General features: G+C 44.3%; 2 protein-coding genes across 3 annotated transcripts in view; one reads left to right on the top strand and one right to left on the bottom strand.

Annotated features, from left to right (window-relative positions):
• Window positions 1-917: 917 nt before the first annotated feature.
• MED21 (mediator complex subunit 21) lies at window positions 918-9,383 on the bottom strand. The gene is made up of 4 exons (XM_076343437.1): window positions 9,298-9,383; window positions 8,795-8,909; window positions 6,660-6,760; window positions 918-3,389 (listed from the first exon to the last, which is right to left on the bottom strand). Exons 1-4 carry the CDS (start codon window positions 9,337-9,339, stop codon window positions 3,213-3,215), a joined length of 435 nt encoding a protein of 144 aa, XP_076199552.1. The 5' UTR covers window positions 9,340-9,383; the 3' UTR covers window positions 918-3,212.
• Window positions 9,384-11,830: 2,447 nt separating this feature from the next.
• The window catches only part of TM7SF3 (transmembrane 7 superfamily member 3), a 36,180-nt gene continuing 30,342 nt past the window's right edge, over window positions 11,831-17,668 (top strand). For both annotated transcript variants that reach the window (XM_076343420.1, XM_076343415.1), the window contains exon 1: window positions 11,831-11,930. In XM_076343420.1, the coding sequence (XP_076199535.1) occupies window positions 11,861-11,930 (70 nt within the window). In that variant the 5' untranslated portion in view covers window positions 11,831-11,860. The remainder of the gene's footprint in view (window positions 11,931-17,668) is intronic.

Below are 17,668 nucleotides of genomic sequence, written 5' to 3'. Positions count from 1 at the left end.
TTTCCATTATGCTCTGTGCTATCTTTCTTCAAAGCACAATTTGTTCACTGGGCAGTACTCCTTGTCCAACATAATATGCAGAACCATTTTCTATCTTGCTCAATGCTTTTGTTTTGTTCCCATGATGCTTTCCCTCCATTTATTCTCTCGTCTCAACCAAAGTTTCCTTTTACAGCTCTCCCGCATGTAACCTGATATGTTTGTTAGCAGCTGATATGTAGGGTTTTTTCTCCCCCACCCTCCCTCTCTTCAGTATTAGAAGTTTGGAGGCAGTCAAGACTTCTCAGGGAGGATACAATGCCTTTTTCTAAAGGCATTTGCCTCTCCCCTCCCTTTTTTTTTTTTTGTACTGAAAGTTGGGGTGCTAAATGGTACAGACACAGTAATCCTGCATGCCCTACAATTCTTGCATGAGTACCCCCATAAGGAGATCGCTACCACTGCACATTGTTTTTTAAACAGAGATCTTTAAGCCCCAACAGCAGGGGCTGGACAAATCAGCACATCTATGAGAGAGAGGAAAGGAATCCACATCTCCAAGCCCCCATCTAATGCTTTGTCCATTAGAAAGCTGTAGCGAATCGGTGTTTTTCCCCCTTCCTTGTGTCAGAGCCCAACAAAAGATATACAACCTTACGGACTAAGCTGCAAACTGTAGAAGAACAGACAGAGATTTACAACAGCTAGTCCAGCAACACAACATACAAGAACTCTGGGGGTCGTGTATCTTCCAGTACTACTCACTGACCGAAACATTACATTATTTCTCAAGGAAAAAAGAGCAATTTTGGCTCTCTTGCTTTATTGCATTACTGGTTTTTAACTGTATCACAAACTGCATCTCTATTAACTTGGCAACATTCACTAAACTAGACACAGGTAGAGTACTGAAAAACCACACAGACTTACTAGGGAGCTTATACCTCTGGTTAAGGTTTACTTCTAGGTGTGATTAACTGTTTGATACCGATACACGCTTTAACATAAAGTGGGCTAGCGTATTCAAATAAACAGAAACTAAAAGAAATAGCTCCTACGGTTAGGCAACATCAGGCTGCAGAAATACAGCAGTTTTCAAATATGAAAAATAGAAAGATATGAAATTAAAAGAATTGTATCGTTACTGAAGAGTACACCATCTCCCACAGCAAGTTTCCAAGTTAACAAGTTTAAGGCGATGCACATGTTAAGCTGTATCAGGGAATCTGCTATGAAGATCTAACCCCTTTTCCAGCAACATACAAATCTCAAATTAAGACATCTCAATATAATAAAAAAAAAAAAATCCACAAGCAAAGCCCAAACATTTCACTCAAGTTTTCTAAGTCCACTAGTTTTTAAAAAGCAAACAAACAACCAACAACAAAAAAAATCCACCCTACCCCCCAACCAACTTGAGATGCGCTGGATGCAGTTTTTCTACGAAAAAACAAAACCAAAACCAGGCCCCATAACTGACTTCAAATGAAAATCTGGCCCCTCAAGCCTCCCAGGACATGGGTGTATTTACATGGCTTAGTCAATCGCCACAGCCCAGTTACTCTTAACAAAGATCCCGTTACAGAACTAGGGCTGTGCTGGAGCCTGTTCACCTCCCCAGCAGTTTTTCCTTCTGTGGAATTTGGATAGCACAAGAGCCTCACAACAGCAGACTAAATTTATGACTACAGATATGCAAATTTGACAAAATAGTATTAATATTTATTTAAATACAGGTCTGACTAAATACTTCCGTTTTAGTATTTGTTACAGGTAGGAATAGCTTTGTATTTTTTAATCCTCAAAACAGGCTGTATACAAGACGTATCCTGTGCCACGTTATACTCTTCCTTTCACCGGTGCAGTCTCTGAGTGGCTGCACCTAATTCCTTACGGATCAGCATGCTAGAGACGTATTTGAATTGCTCTTACCCGTCTATGTGCAATAGCAACACCTGTAACTTGCAAGTCAATGACAGCATGTCCAATATATAGAAGTAGGGAGTTTTGATCAGGAAACGAGCAGATATTATGTGGCAATAAAGAGCATCCTACAATAATGCAAGGCTGCTAACTCAAAAATACGGAAAACGACTAGCAGTTCAACTCCCAGCTCACGCATTGAACCCTACGTTATCTGGTGGGTTTTTCCTCAAATTTAAAAAGAGATGCTGGTATTTCCAGAATCCTAAGACAAGGGGCAAAAATTTATTCAGCGTGTGAAGATACAAACAAAAAACTCTCTAGAGCATGTTGGGGACGACAGGCCTCTTGCCGCTTATGATCACAGCATTCACGTGGCAGCCACTGCTTACACTGAAAAGCAACATTACGTAATAAGTTATTTTCAGTTTCCTCATTGCTAATTTCTTCCCAGTCATCCAATGCTTCCTCATTACTGCCCGCTTTAGAGGCATTCACCAGTTGCCACGAGAATGTGGAGTATCAGCAGAAGCAGAGGAATGGCACGAGCAAGTAAGAGTAAGCGTGTCAGTGGCAATAATGGAGCCAAAGACCCATTTGTGAATTACAAACAATAATAAATGCCAGTATCAGATACCTGCGATTATTTTTTGTTTTAAAATGAGATGCCAATGGCAAGAACACTTACTCTGCAAACATTAGAGTTTACTTATCCTTTTACTTGCTCTGTAAAGGGTGGTAAACCAGCCAAGTAGTAATACAAGTGTTTAATTACCATTGCTGTTAATTAAAACAGATGGCCACCACTGTATTCACATCGTTGTCTAGCACTGTCTCTGCGGAACTCCGGCAAATTCAAGCGTGTCTGTGTTTGAGCCTTACAAAAAATACACCGAGAACATAAAAGTTTGAAAGTAGGAATGAGCAGATTCCACAAATACTCTTAATATATTTTCCCTTCCGAATTCCCTTTAGGGACTAAGGCCTGTGTGATGAAGATAACAAATCAGACTGAAGTCAGACATATTTATGAACAGAAAAGAAAGCTCAGAAATTAATATTTTAAGTCAAGGAAACATACACCAATACATGTAATTCTAGAACAGAACCACCGATTCTACAATAGAAGTGTTTCTCACACAAAACCTGCAGCGTGAGCTGGGATAAAAGACGACGTTACCGACGATCAGCGCACTCGAGAGCCCCACGGGAGCAGGGCTGGGTGTCACAGCTCCCCGTGGACAGAGCGCTGCGTTTCCCGCAGGACTTGGCGGCAGTTCACTTCTGCAGGGGCACGCTGCCCCCTGGCGCTACGAGTCTGGAAGGGGCTGGCTATGCGTACCGCTTCTCGTCTTCAGCTGTGACTGGGCGATATCTGCCAGGGCGCTCTGTATCTTTTCCAGCAGCATATCCCCACGATAAACCACGTCTTCCAGACGGGCAGCTGCTTCATGATTTTCTTCTTCCAATCGATACAGACTAGCAGCCTTTAAAAGAAAAGAGAGAAAAGTAAGGATCTTCAAATATAACACAAAATTGACTTTGCTACTAAGGGATGGTGGTGGAACAGTCACTGCTCCCTAGAGAAGAGAAAGATTCTGTCTTTAGCCCCTGAATTACATACTAGCAACTTCAAAGCAACTCGTTATAGGTTGCAGTCTAAAACAGTGCATATCCACATGGAGTAAACACAAAACCCCCACCAAACAGGGATGTTAGCTTCTTTCGTATTACGACTCTTGGCTCAGTACAGCTTTTCTTTATGAGAAGTGAGTATTTATCCCCCTCCCCACTCCCTTACTGAAAGGTGCTGTCGTGGTTTAACCTCAGTCAGCAACCAAGTACCACACAGCCGTTTGCTCCCTCCTCTCCCCCGCCCCCCCCCCGGGTGGGATGGGGGAGAGAATTGGAAGAGTAGAAGTGAGAAAACTCGTGGGTTGAAATAAAAACAGTTTAATAATTGAAATAAAATAATAACAACAATAACAATAACAATAATAATAATAATACACAAAGCAAGTGATGCACAGTACAATTGCTCACCACCCGCCAAACAATACCCAGCCAGTCCCCGAGCAGTGGCCCCCCCCCCCCCCCCAGCCAGCTTTCCCCCAGTTGATGTACTGAGCATGACGTCACATGGTATGGAATGTTTCTTTGACCAATTTGGCTGTGCCCCCTCCCAACTTCTTGTGCACCTCCAGCCTTCTCAGTCGGTAGAGCATGGGAAGCTGAAAAGTCCTTGACTAGTGTAAGCACTACCTAGCAACAACTAAAACATCGGTGTGTCATCAACTTTGTTCTCATCCTAAATCCAAAACACAGCACTGTACCAGCTACTAGGAAGGAAATTAACTCTATCCCTGCTGAAACCAGGAGAGGTGCTCAGCAAGATGTAAACACAACTTACTTAAACCTTTCTGTTAAATAGCATATTTCAGACAAAACTGTATTATTTAACCTTTTTTCTTCAATATTTTGTTTCAGAACCAAACTGCTTTTCAGTCAGACAAAATTTAGTGAAATAAAACATTTTAACTTCAAAATATTTTAATACTTTAAAATATTTACCAAATTTAAAACTACTCAAACTTGTTCAGACTGGGTAACAGAAAAGACAAAATAATATAGTTTCAAATTTATATTTTTTAAAGCAGTTATACAGGTCCTTAAGAAGTCATGCTTAAACTAACTGGTAAATTCTATCCACATACTCGCCTTCTGTTCCGCAACACTGATGTCTTTAGTGAAGGTTAATATATGCATGAAGGACTTGACAGCCCTTGGAGGAAGGGTCAGAGAAGGAATGATGGCAAAAGTTTGACATTTAGAATCCAGCTCAATTACTTCAGTCTCAGCTGTTAAATAGTTGACTGCAGGTAAGCCACAGATTTGAGCAGAATATGTACTGCTAACTTCACCACAAGGGAACTCAAAAGGAACAGGTAAATTGTGTTGGGCATTAGTGTAGCAGCCCCTTTTATCATTTAAGACAAGCCTCAGATTTGAAACATATACCAAGACAACCTTAGGATTAAAAGAAAAAAATTTAAAAAAAAAATAGATCGGCCTAGGTGCATCTCTATTAGCCCAGTATCTACCTACCACTTCTCAACAAAACCTATACTGCGTATTTTAGAGTGTTTCAAGCACCTTCAAAACAGTTTTTTTAAAGAATGTCAGAATCTTTAATACTGCACCAAATTAAACAACAGAAAATAAAAATCAAAACTAAAATCAGTAAGTGATGGAATGCAAGCTAACTTATTTCAAAACCACACCAAACAAAAAAGATCAGAAATTCTTGTGAAACGAGATTCTGCATTAACAGAGCAAGAAACTGTTCGAGTATCACCTCGAAGGAAAGCGTGGCCCTACTGGATGACCAACTCCTCTTTCTGGAGCACTCCGCTTTCCCTGCATCAGCTGTCACTATTATCAGACCCTGCTCAGTCACGGAAGAAGCCTGTAATTTGTCTGCAGCAGGAAAGCTGAGTCTTCAGCTACTAAATACGCAGTTACACGAAATTATGCTGGTGTTAACTGGCCCAATTAATTTGTTCAGCAATTATTGTGACTAGCAATGTTTCCAAATTTAACCTCTTCAGTTTAAAACCAAATGCGATGTCACCGTCAAGTCATTTTTATTTGGCCCAGCAGGCACCTCTAGTATTAGTCTTTTGTAAAATGCCTTTGAATAGTTACAGATTATCAACCCAGGTATAAAACCTTCAGGTGATCTTAAAGCAGTTCTAGGATTCTCAGAGAAACAGCACTCTTTGCATCCTTGTTGCATTCTAAAAAGAAAATACTTCATGTAAATCTAGCAGTTAAAAGTCAAAATGAAAAAAAAAAAAAAGGAAAATACTGTTTAATAGGCAAGATCTGTAGAAATAACAGCAAAAAACCAAACCCCAACACAGCGGTGTTCTTTGAATTGTGGGTCCAAGGCATTTTTTGGAAGTGAGAAACAGCTGAGTATTATGAAAGGATTCACAGACTGTTTGCAGCAGTTCAGCTCCTGTAAGGCAGTGAATGGAGGTTGTGATACCGGCTGCACCTGCTAATAGCTGCCTGGCCAGTAGCTGTTTTCTGTTCCCAAGCTCTTCCTAGAGTACCTCTGGTCTAAAGAGAGAAGGAGCAAGAAACAAAAGCACCGAGTTTGGCTGGTCCGAAGAAGGATACCCTATTACTGAAAAGTGAAAGAACTGTTTTGTGACAGAGCTGGAGAACTTAAAGGATACCCTGCAAATCCTTTAACAACCAGAAACAGTGTGGAAGAACAAAAGGCTTCAGTAAAATGTTGGCTCTGCAGCTACAAAATGAAATGTGCTCCTAATGAGCGAGAGAATGTGAAAGATTATCCAAGGGAAAAAAAACACCAACAAAAACTCCACAATGCATCAGTACTGTTGCATCTGTTGTATTAATATTTGAACAGTTGGGGAAAAAAAAGGGGTAGCAGTTTCCAGTATTGTGGTGTTACGATAAAAGCACTTTTTTTTTTTTAAACATTCTAACAGAAAACTAAGTTTAAAACATTCTCACCATGTATAATCTTACTTAGAACTAGATGCAAGTTCAGTATTTCCACCAAGCCTATAAAGTATTCACAGGCTACCCTCATTAAAAATTCAGGCTTATATTAAAATAATTTTTCAAGATTACACGGCCTAGAGAGCAAAAAATGTGTTTTTAAAAAAGGAAGAAGTTTGCCTTCAGTTATGTTTTGATATTTTGATTAAGAACACTCTTACCTGCAAAGCTGCTGTCGATTCTTCACTAGGCAGGGAATCTATCAGAACATCGATATCTTTCGCAGTTCGTGCAATCAATGCTGCGAACAGTTGGGCGTACTCTTTAAAAAAGAAAAGTCAGCCCACTCAGTACATTATTAGAAATAAGCACAATTCTGCATACGCAGCACAGAAAGTTCTACAGACTTGAAGTACGCAGGTGTTAAAAATTCTCCTACATGAAGAAAACAACAGTATCACAATTGATGGGAACTCAACCATATTAGAAGATGAAGGTAGTTTGATTCCAATCCCAGATTAAACAAGGTAACTGGTTATACATAGGGCTGGGCTTTGTACAAGTGAGAAAATAGCTAGAACTCACATCGCAGTTAGCTAGTTAAGAAATTACTAATACCAGCGTTAAGTGTCCTAGTCACTACATTAAGTATTGAGAAGTAGCTAGAAACTCATTTAACTTTTCAATCCTTGCCTTGAAATCTGCCACTAGACAAAAAAAAGAACACTAGAAATGATGTAAAGATAGTGATTCAAACAGATGGATTATTTAAATCATGTTAAGCAACAGATCATTAGTGAAAGAATTTGAGGGTTTTTAATTAAAAAAAAAAAAAAAGAATTTCTATTCAGCCACAGAAAAAGTTAATTTGCCCCTGAGAAAGGGAAAAGGATTGGAAGTTTATAACAGACCTTAATTTAGCTGCTGTATCATCGAAAGAACTGCATGGACTTTTAATAAGAGGCACCATAAGCCAGAAACAAAACCTTTCTATATGGAATTGCATCCATTCAATTTGAATTAAGTACATTACTACCACTAAAATATTGAAACAGCCCTTTTCAATTTATAATTTAAGATCTTACGTATTTGTTTATATTGCTTGGTTCATGAACAATTTGCATAAGCAAGGAAGAAAATACTTTCTAACGGCAAAAATCTGTAGAAGAGATTGATATTCTCAAAGGTACACTTGACTTTAACTTAAAAAAGACAAACAACAAAACCAACATATCCATTTAAAGCTTACTCAGGGTCACCATGGGGTTTACCTGTAAAGAGTTTTAAGGCCTTCTTATTAACACTTTAAATATCTAAAGAGACATAACTGGTAGTTTTGTTTTGCCTCATCAGCATCGCTAACGTGGCTGTATGATTTTACTGAAGTCACAGTATTCAGAATTTTAGGAAAAGACAAATCAAAAGAGAAGTCAGTCATGACCTACCATTTTAAGACCTTAACAAAGCCTCTAGCTCCTGGCACCACACTGATGCTGGCACCTGGGACAGCAGCAGGTAAGATGAGGAAACAAACAAGCCTTTCAGCTGGCCCTTCCAACTAATTCCAGTATCAGAGAGCAAACCGCCATAGACCAATGAAGAACTAGTCTTCAACTGTCCTAGAAAGTGCATTGCTGCTCTCCAAACCAGTCTCCCCTGATATCCTAATAGACAAACCTAACCTGATACAAGCTATATGTAAAATTTTCTCCGGGGGGTGGGGTAAGAGGAAAAAAAGAAAAGAAGAAAAAAAGATTCAGGATTAGAATAACATAGTTGTTTAAATACTAGCTTGAAATTCTCAAATCAGAGAGAACTTTTAGTTTGCTTGCTAATTTCAGTGTCTTAGATCAGTTTCTTGTCTCTCAAAACCCCCCCCCAAAAAACAAAACAGCCAACAACAAAACCACAAATGCCAATGGGGAGATTCAGCATGACATTATTCCTTAATTAACTACATAAGCAGATGATACATGGAGAAACACAAATAATTAAAAGTTTATGACATGGAGAAATCATACATGATTTAATAAAACTAGCTCTTTCTAAAAAGACTTAGTGGAAGTAACGGACAACTCACTAATAACCTCTTGCAGCAGTCCTGTTAAAATGGTTTATATCTGTAGAGCTATTGTATCTGTGCAAAGAAACCAGCGTAAGTAATACATTGTAATGCTTACTTAACACTTAAAATTACATTTCCGCTATCACAATCTCATGGAACAAGTGCAGATGACATCAACTTGTGACTTAACTGTTTGTTCAGCATGCAATAGCGTACAGGTTTTGTACTATAGAGTGTACTGTATCGGAACACGTTCGCATTCTGTTAGGAGATGCAGAAAGGAAGACTTGCCTTCCGTTGGATTAGCAGGCTGGTCTTTGTTTATTGCTGTCTGAATGTTGCTGAAAGAGGCTGGGGGGCCACACTGCTGCAACACTCCAATGGCATTACAGAACTGGTCTGCGAGCTGCAAGCAGCAAAGAGATCGTTAATTTATTTCACCGCTGCAACTATTTCAACTTTATTTCGCATCCCGGTGGACCCCACGCAGCAGCCCACCCGCGCCCCGGCGTTAGGTGGGAGCACACCCCCGCAGCCCGTGACGGCCAGCGGCGACGCCCCCCTGCCCGGGGGCTGCCAGCGCTCGGGGCTGCACCCCGGGGCTGCGGGCAGGGGACCGCGGGGAGAGGGATCGCACCCCCTCACACGCGCAACGGCCGACAACGGCCGGGCCCGGGCGCAGCGGCAGAGGCCGCGGAGACAGGAGGGGACGCGACCCAGCGCCGGCCTTCCCTCCCCGCCGGTGAGACGAACGACGGACGTCGGGGGAGAGAAGAGATCAGCGCTCGCCTCACCGAGTTCACCGCGTCCTGCAGCTGCGTTAACCGATCCGCCATGGCGGCACCGCCGCTCCCCCCCGACCGGTCGGCAGCAACCAGCGCAGCCAATAGGGCGCCTGGACGTTGGGTGGGCGGGGGAGGGACGGGGGCGTGGCACGGCCCGGCCCGGGCGTGGCGCCGGCCTCCTTCCGGTGGGACAGGGCGGGCCTGGCGCGCCCCCTGCAGGCCAGGAGGAGGCCCGGTCCCACCTCCGGTCAGGCGGCGGGGCCGGGGCGGCCGCGGGCAGCACCGGCTGCAGCACGGGCAGCCCCGCCCCCCTTCAGAGCCGCAGGAAGCCGCTTTCGGACACTTTTTGCTTTCTCGCCTGTGGCTGGCAGCTGCTGAACTGCCCGGCTGGGGCCAGGCAGGCCCTGGCTTTGAATGACACCGCGCTTTGGCAGAGGCGGGCTCGGCCCACCAGCTGCTGCGGGAAGCGCCCAGCGGGGAGCGCCGCGGCGGGGGCTCGGCAACGGGTGCCGCTCATCTGGAGGGGCTGGCATTTCAAGCCCATTTATTTCTCTCAGGAACGCCAGTCCGTGCTCACGGTTGCAGCAGGGTAAAAAAAAACCTAATTCCTGCGTTACCGGCACTAGAAGGCCGGTGTGCCATGGAGCGCGCAGCTCTTGCTGCGCCGCAGTCGCTCTGACGCCGGCTGAAGGCAGCACCACCGCTCGGCGGCTCCGCTCCGGCCCTGAACTGAGCAGGCATCGCGTCTAGCGGATGGGGAGCGGTGAAAGGCCAGGAGTGTAGCGTCCTCAACGATCGGGCTTAGAGCCAGCAAGAGTCCTGCGTGCCCGTGGGCTGGAGAATAAATACCGATTTGTGCCAGTCGGTCCGTGCCTGGTACTCAGCTGACGGTCATTCAGCACTTAAGCCCCTTCTTCCTTGTCTCTGAACGCCGGGTGCAACGTCGGCCTTTCCCCGGTCAGGGACCTCCCCTGCTTACCTGGGGGGGTCTCACAGCTGGCAGCCGGCCGTGGGAGGGCCAGGCTGGACATCAGGAAACGCCTGCGGCACAAGGCGGGTGGGACGGGACACCCGGGGAGGCTGTGCTCTCGCTGCCCTCGGGGGTCTTCTGGCTCGGTGAGGCGAAACCATGGCTGACCCGCTCTAGTGTCGGCCATAGTCCGGCTTGGAGGGGGCAGCTGGGCTGGAGACCTCCAGGAATTTCTTCTGGCTAGCTTGTCAGCCATGCTGTGGGTGCAGCCACCCGGCAGCAACACGTATGCCGCGAGACTCTTCTGCCACTTACAGCTACTCTCTTTGCCATGATACAAACTAACCTGACAAAAGTGTTTTTCTGACGGTGCGGTTGGGGTTAGGATTTTGCTGGCCTGCTCATGTAAACTGGGATGTGGGGTTCCTTCGTGCTCCTCTGTTAAAAAGCCGTCACAAACTACCGTGCCGTAGACCAAAACCTACCGCGCATTTTTAAGGGGTTTACAACTATTATTGAAGTCAACAGGTTCTTTCTTGGATTTCCACGAGCGGGATGGATACTGGACTGAGCCTGGAATAAGTGAGGCTCGTGGCACGAGACAAGCCTCTCGCGGGCACTGTTTGTCTATGACTGAAAGCCACGGGTGAGCAGTTTGAACGCTGAGCTGTGAATAAAGTGACTGAGGTCTCACTCAGAGAGGTCAACTAGGACAGTGGCAAACACTAAACAGACTTTTAATATCTCATGGATTTTGACTTACAGGAACCTCGATGCGCAGAACAAAAATAACCTCAGCAAACTAGGTAACCTGACGGAGAAAGGCTGCCTTCCGAAGCACAGTAGGCAAAGGCAGGGAGAAGAAAGTACACCCATTTATCTGAAATAGCTATAAACACAGACCAGCACTCATGTCTCTGTTCTTCTTACGCCAGACTGACACCTTCCTTCTGCATTTTAACTGGAAACCGGATCGAAGCAAGCTGGGGGAAAAATAAACACAATAGGGGTGATTGTACAAGGCTTTTTAGAGCCTAGGTTACGATGCAAATTCATAAACGAGGCCCAAATAACAAAGTGAAAACACGCCCCCCAAAAAAGAGAGACTTTTAATTTGCGTTCTGTTTTCTCCCGTCACGTGCCCATGAATCACCTTCGCAGCCAGAGGTGCCTTGAGCCAGCAAGCCTCTGAGGCCTACCAGCGTTTCTCACCGCCGTTTGTAAGGCAAAAACAAACGGCAGCTGCATTAAAAATTTAAAAAAAAAAAAAAAAAATATTAAAAAAATTAAATTCAACCCTCCCCACCTCGACCTGGAAACCTTCCCGAGCCCCTCACCTGCCTCAGTAAATGCCACACAGCCGGCGGACGCGGCTTGGGAGGATAAAAGCCGTTGGGGGCAGCGGTTGAGACCGTTACCTCAGCCTCCTCGCGCAGGTGGGTGAGGGGCGGCGGGAACGGCCTCCGCCGGGCGGGTCCTGTGAGGCGGCGCAGCGCCCGCCCTCGCGGGCGCTGCGCCGCCTCACAGGACCCGCCCGGCCCAAGCCCCTCCTAACCGCCCTGGCCCGCTCACAGCCTCGTCTCCCCTTCCCTCCGCAGCGCCATGCGGCTCTCGCCTTGCGCCGTGCTGCTCTTGGGGCTCCTGGGGGTCCTGCGCCGCGGCGGTGCCTCAGGTGAGTGCGATGCAGGGGGGGGGGGGGACGACGGGACGCTGTGGGCCGTGGCCGCCATTAGGCGGTCGGAGGGCCGGCGGAGCCCGGCTTGTAGCGGGGAGAGGGTGGTTTTGGCTGGGTCGACATCTAGCTGGATGGAGCAGGAGGGGCTTGTTGCGAGGAGGGGCTTGCAGAGCCTTTTGGGGGGTGTCCCAGGCAGCGGCGGGGTGACCTGCTGCTGTCTCGAGGGTTGAGCAAGAGTGAAGATCAAAGCGAAGATGCAGCTGTCTGCGGAGTTGGAGAAAAGTTTTATATATTCGCGGTTATCTTTGATGTGGGCAGGGAGAACCCATTCCCCCCCCCCCTTTTTTTCCCCCCATTTTTTTATAGCTTAATTGCTATGAATGCCATCATTTTAACTCTTACGTGGATCTGCTGGACTAATTTTTACCATGCTGTTGCAGGGATATGGTATAGGCTGATGAGTCTGGTGTAGAGTTGTATTCTTCCAAGGAAACAAGGTGGCATTCACTACCCATGAGTTTATGTCAGAAAGGGAACAAGGTTAATAGTGGAAATTTTTTTTTTTTGACCACATACAGGTGGTTGTGGGTTCCCAGCACCCTGCAAATTGAAAACCACTGTCCCTATAAAATTAAGGAAATGAGCGAAACCCTCTAGAATTTGGAGCTTGGTTCCTAAAATTACTTGTTGGCTGTGCTGATGTAATCTGACTTTATTTGGCATGGACTTTTTTTTTTGTAATTCCCCTGTGTTCCTGCATGTGACTAAAATAGGCATCCAGAGGTAAGTGTACTGTAATGAGTATAGCTTGTGAAGATTTAATAGCAGCTTACTTTTTTTCTGGTTAAATTCTTATCTGTTCAAATAAAGGAAAAAATAATCAGTTTCCTTTCAGAGATAATTCAGAGATAAGCAAGCAGTCCCTTATGTTAGGGCTGATGTAAGCCTCCTCTTCTTAGTTTTCTTTATTTTTAAACTTGCCTCTAATGAAGCTTAATTGTCCAAAAGGAGAAATCTACTCTTGGGATACTTTGCAGGGCTGCAGGACAGCCTTTGGAATCAGTCTCAAGTATGGAAGACTTCTTCCTTCTCCCCCACCTGCCACCCCAGTCTCATGGCCAAGGTCTTAGTGGAGGGCCAAGTGTTCCCTGCTTCTAGCAGGCCCTAGAAGCTTAGGCTTGGCACCTGATGGTGGCAAGCAGGTCTGAGAATTGAAGGCTCAATGTTCTTAGATCTTAATGTTTATATTAAAAGATGCTGACAAGCAATTTGTCTCACAGACTTGATTGAAAATGAGTCATGTGTTGAGTAATTTTTTTACAGTATGTAAAAAGGCAGAATGAATATGGGACTAAGCTAACTGCTTTGCCTTGAAGGAGCCTGTTGCTGTATTTCTTTGCAAAACTGAGGGTGAAGGCAGAAAGTATTTTCCTCATGAAAAGCTGATAAGCTGTGTAATTTGTGTACCAATGTCTAGCTGATCATTAGGCCCTTTAAACAAGGACACTTGCTTAATGGTTCACTTATTTGAAATTGTCTTGTGGTTATTCAGTCTTGGATGCCCAGGTTTGCAGGGATGGGCTCTGCTATCTCCTAATGCTAGAAGATCTGGCTTCATTTTAAAAGTGCTAAGTAAAATCTGTGCATGATGGCCTATATTACCTCTCTGGGGTTTTGATCGGCTGCAGCTCTTCAAACTTAGTATTTGTGCAGAAGTGTTTTATATATCATGTTTGTTACCTCCTAGGGAGCTCCACCTTCATGAAGTAAGAGTGCAACTGGCCTTGTTTGCTACATCCAAACCAGGTTGTTTAGTGTTGGAAAAACTAAAGCGAATTTATAGTGTAATCAGGATTGAGCGGTGCCCTTTTCATAAAGGGAGCTTATCTGGATGAACTTAGTTTGTGCTAGCTGTTTAGTCTATGCAGAGACAACATTTTAAAATAAGAGGTTCACACAAAGCTATTCAGCTGTCTGAATGTATTGGACAGCTGGTCACTTGCATTTTGAAGCATTATTGCCCAAATGCGCAAGTGATGTCTTATAAACAGTGCCAGCAATGTGACTGAGGCCAGGTCTTGTGTGTTCTGGCTGATAATCAAAGTGGATTAGTAGAACTAAGCAGGTGAGATGGGTACACTTCTTCCCTCACTTTTCAGACTGTAGAAGACCTCATGATCTCTAACTTGGTGAACAGAATAGTCTTTTGGGATGGGAGTGGTGCAGCTGGTGACAAGCCACAGTCTGTGGCACTATCTGCTTTAAGCATCAAAGTGTGCTCTAAGCATGAGTCTCAGTACACATGCAATTAAAGTTTAGAAGCTTTCATAAATCTTCTTGCTGCTTTTGGGGGTGGGGTGGGTGTCTTACTAGTGGGGTGGGGTTTTACTAGCGTGGGAAGACAGAGACCTTGTAGCAGGACTCTGCTATGCATCCATGTATGCATAGCCTTACAGGTCTGATATAATACAGCTGCTGGCTTTATTCTATTAAGTAACTGTATACTCATGTTTTCCCTACTCAAACTGGTTTTCAGTCAGATTGCATTTCATCTCCATTAAATGTCTTCATGTGACTACTTGTTGAGATACTCCCTACACTGGAAGGTTCTTTTTACCTCTTAAAGCTTACATAAGGTTATTCTGCATATCCACTGTAAGTTCGTTGGCACAGAGTAGAAATGCGTTTCCTCTGACTGTAGAGAACATCTTTGTCTGAGGCAAGCATAATGTTTGAGCATGGCTCTGTAGGTAAAGACTGTTCCTGTATAGGCAGCAACGGCATTTCTTCAGTTGTGTTTCTTAATGGAAATTGGACTGCTAGCTGTCATCAAAACCTTGTATGGTTAACTGTTTATTGGTGATGGGGAGTGACATTTGACTATTGGAGCCGGAAATGTGGTTTACTTAAAGGATCAAATGAACTGAGAGCTTGGCATTGAATCAGCAGAACAGAAATGGTTCAAGCTGTGTGTTGCTTGTTGGGGAAACTGCATGTCACGGGGAAGAGATAATAAATGCTGAGCCTCTGTACAGTTGATTATCTTGTTGCTTAGAGTTAGGAATAAGGACTTTTGATCTCAGAAGAGCTCTGAGATGTTCAATTCCTTTGCTGTCTTTACTGGTTTTGCCCTTCATGTGAGAAAAAAGATACAATGTGGAGTGACAGAGTGGACTGTCATCCACCTCTGCTCATCAGTTGTCTTATATGCTGGACTAGCTGTGCTCCTGTTCTAGTATTGGTTCTAGTATACTGAGTAATACATGCTCAATACTCCATCTTCACTCTGCTTTTGCTCAGTTTCAGCAATGCTGACTTCCTTTAAGTATGTTTTCAGTTGATAATCCCTGTAATGGTGAGGGTTCCTCTCCAGTATCTAACCCAAAACTACTCTGACATGCAGTGACCATTATACTTCTCCCTACAAGGTGAGGAAGAGGGGATAGCCTGGCATCTTACAGGGTGTTTCTAGACCTTCACTATTTGAAGCAAGTGAAGCAATAAAAAAAGCAGGGATGCCTGGTTTTTGTTCCTGGCTCTGTTGCTGACTTGCTGGGTCAACTACCTCACTTCTGTGGTAGTGTTATCTTTGCTGCATGTGCTGCTGAACCTGCAGTCCTGTTTGGTATGCTACCTTCAGTGAGATCAAGCTTGCCCAAAGAAGCAGCTTGCATGCTGTGGCCAGTACTACGTGTTCATGGTGGTCTCTGTATCTGTCCTTCAAAGCATCTTTGACAACACTGAACTCTGCATGGCTCAGGTAGTCTAATGCCTGTCTGAGAACTTTTGATAGCAATAGGCCTGATGAATTGTGAGTTGGTTAATTTGTCTTGCTCTCCATGCTCCCTTTCTGCCTCAGAGCACCACCAGTGACTTGTTCAAATGACAGAAAAAGAGAAGGCTGGAAAGGTGCTGTAGTCTGTGGCCAGGTAGCAACTGCTCTTCCAGCAAACATTTTAGAAGGTTCTGCTTCTCTGCAGTGCTTGTGACCTCCCCTTTTAGTCATCTTTCAAGCCTGGCTAGAAGGATCCTGCAAACAGCAAGCTGAACAATACTTGTCTGATGGATGTAGCCATTCTTGTTCTTCAACCTGAATCTATGCTCTTCTGTCCAGACTTTGGTTTAAAATGTATGTCACATGCACTGTTTTAGGAGCAGTTATGCAAACAGTAAAGCAATGTAGAACACCATGCCTTAATTTACCACGCTAATTAAACTTGAGAGAGTACCTCTGACATTTAGAGTCTCATGATCATGTTGAAGTAGTGGCTGCGTGTCTTGCTGACAAATCTGTTCTTATGCAGAGGCCTCTGAGTATGAGTACAGAGTGGAGGTGAGAAACAAGACGGAGCAATGCAGTTTTTTTCCCCTTGATGTAGAGCATAGAGAGGATGTATATGGTTTCAGCTTTCTCCTTAAAAGAACATCTAAGTGTGAACATCTTGCAGTTCATGAAACTGTGCTGAAGTTCTTAAAGATCAAAGAAAAATTTTGCCTGTATTCTAAGCTTTCACTCCAAATTTCTGAGTGCATAGATACATAATCTGTGCCTTTTGAATGCTTTTCTTTAGCATTCATACTGCTAGTTGCGTTTCTGGTAGAACTTAGGAGCTAAGGAGGAAAGAGGTCTTGTGAAGGGGAGGATATCCGAATGCTGCTCAAGGGACTCTATCTGAAATGGAAGAATATACAAAGCTTTTTTCTGTAGCTCTAATTTGACATTAATTACTGTTTGAAAACTTGGAGTAAAACTTCTACCTTAACACAAACTGCAGATGATGGGACGGAAAAATGGAGAATCTTTTTTTCCTCCTAGATGGTTTATGATCCCCATATTTCAGCTGGGGTTTTATTGGTGATGCAGTACTTGTATTAAGCGAATTTTGGGGGTGAGCATGTAAGGGTTGAAGTTAGCAAGATGAGATGAGTTAGGCTTTTCCTCTACTTTCTTCCTTGGCTGTATGGTGAGTGGAGGAGGCATGAGGGTAGGAGCTCACCTCTGTTTACATATCATCAAGAGGCAAAGAAGTGGGCCAAAGATGCCAGTTCTTGGCAGGGGAGAGTGAAAAATAACAGAAAGGAGTTCCAGAGTACTGGGTACAGTTTCGGATGAGAAGACTGTATCCCTTCCTTTTTTGGATGGGAGACCACCTGAGTCATCAGCAACAGTGTATATGGGATGGTGCTGTTGATTACTCTGTGTTTCTGTTGGAGTACTTGACAGTATCAACCCTTTACACTAGAAGAGGCAACTTTATTGAGGAAGCGCTGTGTATGTGTTTAGGCTTGATAAGTTTTAGATCTGCTGGGCTACTGTGTGTGCACACAGGGGAATTCAGAGAAAAACCTGAAAGGCATTGTGCATGCTCTGCAAGCATCTAGTCTGCTAACCACCAACAAAAGAGAATCTTGTGGCTTCTGTACAGTTGCTTCTCTTTCCTCCCTTGACATCCCCTGTCCCTCACAAGCTCAGCACAGGGAGAAACCAGGCTTTCTTGCAGGACTTGAATGACAAGCCAAAGCTGATTCTCAGAGTCTTGTATCCTAGGTCATGTGGTTCTCTTTAAATTAAAATGACAGTGGATCATGGGGTTATGATCACCGTAAGAAGAAACAGTCTTGGTTGTGTCTTGGAAAAATTAGATTTTTAGATACAGAAATCAGGGTCCAACAGTCCTAATAATTAAGAATAGTGTGGGAGCAAAAGACATGTGAAGTAGCTGAAAGTGGGTAAG

This window comes from Aptenodytes patagonicus, chromosome 1, assembly GCF_965638725.1.
Source record: "Aptenodytes patagonicus chromosome 1, bAptPat1.pri.cur, whole genome shotgun sequence".
NCBI classification, from domain to species: Eukaryota; Metazoa; Chordata; class Aves; order Sphenisciformes; family Spheniscidae; genus Aptenodytes; species Aptenodytes patagonicus.
Note: the sequence above shows the minus strand (reverse complement) of the source record. Positions and strands in the feature narration are given on the sequence as shown.